The following is a 10,128-nucleotide window of genomic DNA, read 5'->3' on the forward strand; positions in this document are numbered from 1 at the left end:
GTTTGCACCGCCTGTATACTGCTGTTCTGAGTATATAGGGCCTGGGGGCCACACGCATTTCCTTTTTTAATATGGGTACGGGGTTCCCCTTAATATGCGTACAAGACCCAAATAGGCTGGTAATGGGCAGGGAGGGCTACCCATGCCATTTTTCTGAATGATTTTCAACCATATTGCAGGAACCAGATATAACATTAAAACCGCAAGCAGTTTTAAATGGTGTTATTTCCGTTTAATGTCATTTTGTGCAGGGACTGTTCTAAACACGGGAAACACGTGGCACTTCACAGGCATACTACAGACACCCCCCAGGCACCATATTTAAAGGAATATTTCACTTTTTTTTTCACTTTAATCGTCATTAAAATCAGTGCTCCTGCCAAAACGGCCGTTTTTAAAACCTTTTTTTGCATTGACCCATGTCCCCTGAGGCAGGAGTCAGGTCCCCAAACCCTTTTTAGGATAGTATCTTGCATATTAGCCGTTAAAATTAGCACTTTCCATTTCGAACGTTCGAGTCCCATAGACTTCAATGGGGTTCTAACGTTCGTTTCGAACGCGGGGTCCGTTCGAAAGTTCTGGTGCGAACTGAACCGGGGGGTGTTCGGCTCATCCCTACTCCTGATCATTACACTATGTACATCACATACTCCTGATCATTACACTATGCACATCATGTACTCCTGATCCTTACACTATGTACATCACATACTCCTGATCCTTACACTATGTACATCACATACTCCTGATCCTTATACTATGTACATCACATACTCCTGATCCTTACACTATGTACATCATATACTCCTGATCCTTACCTATGTACATCATATACTCCTGATCCTTACCTATGTACATCACATTTTTAGATTTTTTTAATGTATATTTTTTCACCATTTTTTTTTTTTATATCACCATTTTCATATTATTGGACTACTCATTCAGCACATACTGTTTTATTACACATTGTTATCGGTATTATCATCATCATCATTTGTAATGTGCAACAGCCCTATCACATTCCCTTCACATATAATGGTTGATTTACAAAAGGCAAACAGTTGCTCCAGATCTTATTAAATGAGGTGAAGCTTAATTTGCAAAGAACACCCAATCATCTGCAATGGAAATAAAATAAAAAAATAAAAAAAATTTACTCACACGTTTGGACGATAGAAGTCAGCAGAGCTTCCCCTCATTTACTAAGCTCTGAAGAAACTGCATTTGCAGAGTGAACAGTCTATTGGCCTTTAATAAATCCTCTGATTATCCACATCTATCCATATCTGATGCTCTAAAAGCCGAGCTCCACCCAAAAGGGGAAGCTCCATTGCCACATTTGGCACTTTTTTGAGGGGGGGGGGAGAGGGGGGGGGGTACCTGGTTTTTACAGGTACCCTCTCCCACTTCTTGATAAAATCAGCGATCTCCACAATTTCTGACTACTGCTGAACCGTACCAGGCCACATGCCCTCAACATTGGGAGGGTGCTTTCGGGTCCCCCCGAAGCACCTTGTCCCCATGTTGATGAGGACAAGGGCCTCATCCCCACAACCCTGGCCGGTGGTTGTGGGGTTCTGCAGGCAGGGGGCTTATCAGAATCTGGAAGCCTCCTTTAACAAGGGGACCCCCAGATCCCGGCCTCCCCCCCCCTGTTTGAAATGGTAAGGGGGTACAAAAGTACCTCTACCATTTCACCAAAAAAGTGACAAAAGTGTTAAAAATGATAGTTTTTGACAATTCCTTTATTAAAGTCTTCTTTCATCTTCTGGTCTTCTTCCTTCTTCCTTTCTTCATCCTTCGGTTTCTTCCTCCATCTTCTTCTTCCTCCGATCCTCTTCTTCCTCCGATCTGCTTCTTCTTGCTCCAGTGTTCTCGTCCGGCATCTTCCTCCACGGCGTCTCTTCTTCGTTTTCGGGTCACTCCACGCAATGGGAGGCTCCCACTGTGTGACGCTTCTCTTCTTCTGACAGGTCTTATATAACGGAGGGCGGGGTCACCAGGTTACTCCGCCCCCTCTGATGCACGGTTCCATGCATCAGAGGGGGCGGGGTCACCGGTTGGCCCCGCCCTCCGTTATATTAGAACTGTCAGTAGAAGAGAAGCATCACACAGCGGGAGCCTCCCATTGCGCGGAGTGGCCCAAGAACGAAGAAAAGACGCCGTGAAGGAAGATGCCGGACGAGAACACTGGAGTAAGAAGAAGCAGATCGAAGGAAGAAGAAGATGGAGGAAGAAGAAGATGGAGGAAGAAACCGAAGGATGAAGAAAGGAAGAAGATGAAAGAAGACTTTAATAAAGGAATTGTCAAAAAACTGTCTCTTGTCATTTTTAACACTTTTGTCACTTTTTTGGTGAAATGGTAGGTGTACGATACCCCCTTACCATTTCACACAGGGGGGAGGCTGGGATCTGGGGGTCCCCTTGTTAAAGGGGGCTTCCAGATTCCGATAAGCCCCCACCCCCAGACCCCCACACCCACCGGCCAGGGTTGTGGGGATGAGGCCCTTGTGCTCATCAACATGGGGACATGGTGATTTGGGGGGGATCCTCCCAATGTTGAGGGCATGTGGCCTGGTACGGTTCAGGAGGGGGGGCGCTCTCTCATCCCCCCTCTTTTTCTGCAGCCTGCCAGGTTGCGTGCGCAGATAAGGGTCTGGTATGGATTTTGAGGGGGACCCCCATGCCATTTTTTTTTGGGCACGGGGTTCCCCTTAATGTCCATACCAGACCTGAAGGGCCTGGTATGCTCTTGAAGGGGAACCCATGCCGTTTTTTTTATTTGGCCTGGCCTGGGGGCGAGTTAAAGTCATGTTGTAAGTCACCCCAAGTTGTGCTGTGATTTACACTCAAGTCGTGTCCAAGTTGCCTCCCAAAGTCACGCTGGAAGTCATGTTGCCCCTGTGTGAATGGACTGTTAATGATACAAGTTCAATAGACACAGATTGCTATTGTCAGAGTCACGTCAAATCTCCTATTCTGTATTGAACTGTTGTCACAACGAAAATGAAAATAAAGACTTTATTTATGTCGGATCTTTCGTTTTTCGGATTCTGCACTTTCGTTATGTCGTTTGTCAAAATGATAACGAAAATACCTGAAATTCGGACAAAAATGCATTCGGATGAAAACGAATGCACATGTCTAGTAGGAAACCGGCTGTGAAGTCTAAAGGCCTTACTGCCAGTTTTCCTTACTTGCAATGCTGGTACCTGCACCCACAGCCAATGGACGAATCGGCTTGGGGTGCGGACATGGCGGGATCCCTGGACAGGTAAGGCTGCTTTCACACTGGGGCGGGAGCAGCGTCGGCGGTAAAGCGCCGCTATTTTTAGCGGCGCTTTACCGTCGTTTTAGCGGCGGTGTGCGGGCGCTAGCGGGGTGGTTTTAACCCCCGCTAGCAGCCGAAAAGGGGTTAAACCCGCCCGCAAAGCGCCTCTGCAGCGGCGCTTTGCCGGCGGTATTGCCGCGGTGTCCCATTGATTTCAATGGGTACGAGCGGTATAGGAGCGGTATAGGAGCGGTGAATACACCGCTCCTTCACCGCTGCAAAGATGCGGCTAGCAGGACTTTTTTCACCGTCCTGCCAGCGCATCGCTCCAGTGTGAAAGCCCTCCGGCTTTCACACTGGAGTTAAAGGGGCCGGCTTTTTTCAGGCGTTACACAGGCGCTATTTTTAGCGCTGTAACACCTGAATACCGCCCCAGTGTGAAAGCAGCCTAAGTGTGCTTATATTAAAAGTCAGCAGCTACAATATTTGCCCCAAACCTGAGCTATTTAAATGCTCCACCCAAAAGTGAAGCAACAAAAAAAAAAAGCCCAGTTTGATTGGCTGACCAACTTGTATAGCAATTAACCACTTGCCGACCAGCACACGACGATGTACGTCGACAGAATGGCACGGGCAGGCAAATGGGCGTACATATACGTCCCTTTAAATTTGCCGCCCTGCCATCGGGAGCGCGCCGGCGGCGGCGCGCTCCCGCACTGGTCGGGACCTCCGTGAGTCCGGTCGCGGGACCCGCGGACTCGATCGCTGCGGGCATACCCGTGATCGTCTCACGGAGCGGCCGAATGAAGAAATTCCATTGTAAACAACATTTCTCCATTCTGCCTAGCAACTAGTGACGCTGATCTCTGCTCCATGTGATTGGAGCAGAGATCAGTGTTCACTAAATGAAAGCCCAACCCCCCCACAGTTAGTAACACACCCCTAGGAACACTTAACCCCTACACTGCCCCCCACTGGTTAACCCCTTCACTGCCAGTGTCATTTACACAGGAATCACTGCATTTATATAGCAGTGATTACTGTATAAATGACAATGGTCTCAAAAATGTGTCAAAAATGTCCGATGGGTCCCCCACAATGTCGCAGTCACAATAAAAATCGCTGATCGCCGCCATTACTAGTAAAAAAAAATAATAAAAAATTATTAATAAAAATGCTATAAAACTATCCCTATTTGTAAACGCTATAACTTTTGCGCAAACCAATCAATAATCGCTTATTGCGATTTTTTTTACCAAAAATATGTAGAAGAATACGTATCGGCCTAAACTGAGGGAAAAAAATGTTTTTTTATATATTTTTGGGGGATATTTATTATAACAAAAAGTAAAAAATAATGCGTTTTTTTCAAAATTGTCGCTCTATTTTTGTTTATAGCGCAAAAAATAAAAACCGCAGGGGTGATCAAATACCACCAAAAGAAAGCTCTATTTGTGGGAAAAAAGGACGTCAATTTTGTTTGGGAGCCACGTCGCACGACCGCGCAATTGTCAGTTAAAGCGATGCAGTGCCGAATCGCAAAAAGTGGTCTGGTCTTTGACCAGCAAAATGGTCCGGTCTGTAAGTGGTTAAACACACCAAATAAAATCATTGAATCATTGAATCACAAAGTGTGTAAAAATTAGACTTGAAAAAACAAACATAATGAAGATAGAACAAAGAGTACAGCATGAGCAGAAGTATACATAAACATATATAAATATAGATACTTGATATAGACCTTCAAAAAGGACTTAGAAAAAATCAGGAATAAAACCAAAACAAAATGAATATAAACAATATGCGTTGATTGGTTAGTTAACCCGGAACAGAGAACACAAGAAGCAATCACTGAATATAAAAGTGAGGACATATACATATAGATTGTAGAAGAGTGATCGGAAAAAAAATAACTACATAACAAAATAAAAACCATATATTAATATATATATATATAATTTTTTTTTATTTAATATGTGTGTATACAATCAGATAGCAAATCCAACAACAGAAAAAGTCCTCTTTTGAACTCCTATAAACATTTATCTGAATATATATAAAAGTACACACAGAAATATATACGTGTTTGGAAAGTATGAGACCAAATAACAATACAAAAACAATTGCAAGAAGCAGAGATGTAAAAAGCGGTGTGCTAAATAAAAATGCAGCAATGGAAATCCAATATTCACAAATGCTACATTAAAGCAATAAATATCATAAGAAAAATGAGGGCAATCTAAAACCACAAAATATTATGACAACCTTGCGGAATCCAATAATATATGAATACTTAAAGATAGCAAAGAACGACATGATGGTAAATCCTGGAAACCAATCCTGTCCAGCATGACGTACAAAAACTCAAAATGGCAAAAAATACCAAAACCGATAAATCACTAGTTCATTAATGAGAACATAAAAACTATCTAATTTAGTCATAAAAATGTGTGATATCTCATGTGAAATTTAAACCTTATGGTATATGAGTTTTGAAATGAAAGATCCAAATAAACTCTTGTTTACACAGAGATCTAAATGCATCCCCTCCCCATTTAGACAGGCTGACTTTCTCAAGGATCTGTACTCCGACTGCTGAGGTGTCACCATTGTGTTATTGATTAAAGTGGTGAGCAACTTTGGTGCAATGATTTTTCTCAATACTGGATAAATGCTCAATGAATCTGTCCCTGAGACGTCTGATCGTGCGTTCAATGTACTGTACATTGCAGAGTCTGCATGTGATGATCTACACAACATGTTTGATATTGCAATTATAGAATGTTCTTCCACATTAGAATGAGAACGCACAACCTCCCCTTTCATAATATGCCTACAACAAGGACAGTTGCGGTGTATCCAAATGTCCTTGTTGTAGGTCAGCCCACCTAAAAGGGGAGGGGATGCGTTTAGATCTCTGTGTAAACAAGAGGTTTTTTTTCCTTTAGAAATGTCATTTTGCTGCTGTACTGTTCTAAACACGGGAAAAATGCGCCACTTTACAGGTATACTATAGACACCCCCCAGGCACGATATTTAACCACTTGCTTACTGGGCACTTAAACCCCCCTCCTGCCCAGAGCAATTTTCAGCTTTCAGCGCTGATGCACTTTGAATGACAATTGCGCGGGCATACAACACTGTACCCAAATGAAATTTTTATCATTTTTTTCCCACAAATAGAGCTTTCTTTTGGTGGTATTTAATTACAGCTCGGAGTTTTATTTTTTGCTAAACAAACAAAAAAAGATGCAAAATAAAAAAAATAAAAAAATCATGTTTAATAGTTTGTTATAAAATTTTGCAAACAGGTCATTTTTCTCCTTCATTGAAGTGCGCTGATGAGGCGGCACTGATAGGCTGCACTGGTGGGCACTGATAGGCTGCACTGGTGGGCACTGATAGGCATAGTTAAGGTGGCACCAATAGGCATAGTTAAGGTGGCACCGATAGGCACAGATAAGGTAGTACTGATGGGCACAGATAAGGCGGCACTGATGGGCACAGATGGGCACAGATAAGATGGCACGGATGGGTGGCACGAATGGGTGGCACAGATGGGTGGCACTAAGGGGCACTGATAGGTACCACTGATAGATGGGACTGATGGGCACTGATAGGTGGCACTGATAGGTGGCTCTGATAGGTGGCACTGCTGGGCACTGATGGGCGGCACTGATGGGCACTGATGGGCACTGGTAGATGACACTGATGGGTACGGATATGTGGCACTGGAGTGCAGCACCATTGTTGAGGCAGATTGCGGGCACTGATGGGTGGCACTGTGGGCACTGCTGGGTGGCACTGATGGGGGCACTTATTTATTGATGGGTGGCACTGGCAGGGGGCAGGTGGGCACTGGCAGGGCTGGCCGTGATCGGGACTGATGTCCCAATCACGGCCACCGGTGATCGGCTCTTTTTTTTTCTCCTCGCGCTGTCAGCGCGAGGAGGAATAATAGCCGATTACCGGCTCCATTGTATCACATGATCAGCTGTCATTGGCTGACAGCTGATCACGTGGTAAGTGGTCGGGATCGACCCCTTGCTCGGATCCGTGATCAGGCGAGTCTCATAGACTCGCCGATCACAGAGCGCGCTGCGCGCGCCCCTCAGGGATGCGCGCAGGCCGCTCGTGCACGGGACGACGTCAATAGACGTAGTCCCGGCAAAGGAGGTCCGCGCTGTAGCCGTCATTTGGCTATAGCGCGGATCTCAACTGGTTAAAGGAATATTTCATTTTTATTGTTTCACTTTAAGTATTATTAAAATCACTGCTCCTGAAAAAACTGCAGTTTTTAAAACTTTTTTTGCATTGATACATGTCCCCTGGGGCAGGACCCGGGTCCCCAAACACTTTTTATGGCAATAAATTGCATATTAGCCTTTAGAATGAGCACTTTTGTTTTTTCATGTGTTCTGCGGCTTTTGAATTTGCTGCGAGCCCCGCATAATGTTCGCTGTTCGGTGAACAAGCAAACATCCCGTGATTTATGTTCGACTCGAACATCGGGCTGATCCCTAGTAAAAAACAATAAAAAAGTCCCAAAATCGACCCCGTAGTTTGTAGACGTGATAACATTTGCTAAAGCCAATCAACATACGCTTATTGCAATTTTTTTTACCAAAAATATGTAAAAGAATATATATTGGCCTAAACTGATGAATAAATTTGTTCTTTATATATATTTTTTGGATATGTATTATAGCAGAAAGTAAAACAAATTGTTGTTTTTTTTTTTTTTTCAAAAAAAAAGGGACATCAATTTCATCTGGGTACAGCGTCAGTTAAAGCGAAGCAGTGCCATATCACAAAAAAATGACCTGCTCATTAACCACTTAAGGACCGAGCCTTATTCTGATATTTGTTGTTTACAAGTTAAAAACTGTTTTTTTTTTTTGCTAGAAAATTATTTCAATCGTTGCAATACTTTCTGTCACACTGTATTTGTGCAGTGGTCATACAAGTGCACTATTTTTGGAAAAAATAAAAAAAATTTCATATTGTGAAAGAGAATGTTACGTCAAGTAAATTGATACCCAACATGTCATTCTTCAAAATTGCACCCGCTCGTGGAATGGCGACAAACTTTTACCCTTAAAAATCTCCATAGGCGATGTTTAAAATTTAAATGTAAAATTCTACAGGTTGCATGTTTTGAGTTACAGAGGAGGTCTAGGGCTAGAATTATTGCTCTCACTCTACCGATCTCGGCAATACCTCACATGTGTGGTTTGAACACTGTTTTCATATGCGGGCGCTACATAGAAACCAATGAGCTTCCAGGTTTTATTACCAAAGCTTAATTGAACAAGCTGGGATTAGAAGCTCATCGGTTTCTATGCAGAAGTGAGCCTGATTTTGCACTTTCCAGCTTTAGTAAATAAACCCCATTGTGTACTTAAAAGTAGGGTATGCCTGTAAAATACATTTACGTTTTTGGTTGTAACATGACAAAATGTGGAAAATTTCAAGGGGTATGAATATTTTTTCAAGGCACTGTAAAACACATTTAGCTGAAGTGAATATTCACCTGCATTTAATATTTGTTGAATGTCATATTGTCTACATATACAGTACCCATCATTTTACACCAGGCAGACCTATTGCTATGCTGTGAAAAGTCATTATTGTGAAGAGCCATGAATAGTAGAAGATCACACACACAACTATGAAATGACAGCACACCTCCCTCCCTCTCTCCTGGCAGAAACACAACCATATGGATTTTCAGTTTGCAGGTACTGACATGACTATTTATCTGAAATCCCAGCATGGCCTGAAGACCAATGTTATGGAAGCCCCATGTATTCACTGTATATTGGTGGAACACAGACTGTCATTTAACAATGAGAAAATATATAGCATATCAGTAGAAACATTTGTACATTTTCAAAAAAATATTAAAGTGAAAATAAAGAATTATATTTCTCTTTGTTGAGTCATACAGAGAGAGAAAAGATGATAAAAAGAGACTTACAATTCACAAAAGGAAAAGCTTACAGGTGAATTAGGCCAACCAAACTTTCTTGTATTTAAAGTTGTATCAAATTTGCTGTTCAAGTGAGCAGAGACCAATCCTCCGATAATAACATCTCCCTCCTTGTAATATTCATACTCAAACATTGGCTTTATCAGATTAAGTCTACAACGCTGTGTTGATGTCCAGGACAATGCAACTACATAGGATGTGATAGGAATGAAGATTATCAGCAGTAAACAGACACAGAACATCGCAGAAGATTTCATGTCACACAGCAGATCCTTTCAGTCACCGGCAGCTCTGCTAAGGAAGAGACACAATCACCGGAGCTTTATACACATCGACTGACACCGATTTACACTACAGAGCAAAGAACAGAATAATAATAACATCAGTCTGAAAATATCACATCTATATCAGTGTAACTGATCTAATAAAGTTGGTTTATTCTTTATTCCATATTCAGTACACTTTCAGTAGTTTAGATTTATATTTATTCATTTTCAAGATATTCTTCTGTAAAAAAAAATAAAATAATAATATATATATATTGTTAATATATCTTTACATCACAGGATGGAAAGTGAATGTCCAGTTGGGGTGAATAAGTTAATGCACCCATCAATTCTAAATACTACAGGGCTGATTAAATAGAAGTTCTTCACAATACTTCTGAGTTACCAATTTGGACTCATCTCAACATTTTGAACTGCTCTCCTACACCAATCTATAACCTAATCTGGTTCCCCCAAAACTTCACCCTCCTATTGATGACCCTACTCTGCAATCGTCCCTAAAACAATGGGACTCCACCAAATATTCCAGCAGGTTAACCCCTTGCCGACTGGCTCATGCTGATATACGTCAGCATAAG

The 10,128-nt window shown here is 42.3% G+C and overlaps 1 protein-coding gene across 1 annotated transcript in view; it reads right to left on the reverse strand.

Moving 5' to 3' along the window:
- Positions 1-9,544, reverse strand: part of LOC143940046 (vomeronasal type-2 receptor 26-like) — a 244,209-nt gene extending 234,665 nt beyond the window's left edge. The window contains exon 1 of the mRNA XM_077461094.1: positions 9,252-9,544. Coding sequence (XP_077317220.1) covers positions 9,252-9,520 — 269 coding nt within the window. The 5' untranslated portion in view covers positions 9,521-9,544. The remainder of the gene's footprint in view (positions 1-9,251) is intronic.
- Between the last annotated feature and the right edge of the window lie 584 nt (positions 9,545-10,128).

Source organism: Lithobates pipiens, unplaced genomic scaffold (genome assembly GCF_037356315.1).
Source record: "Lithobates pipiens isolate NorthernLeopardFrog02 unplaced genomic scaffold, aLitPip1_a1.2 Scaffold_3, whole genome shotgun sequence".
NCBI classification, from domain to species: domain Eukaryota; kingdom Metazoa; phylum Chordata; class Amphibia; order Anura; family Ranidae; genus Lithobates; species Lithobates pipiens.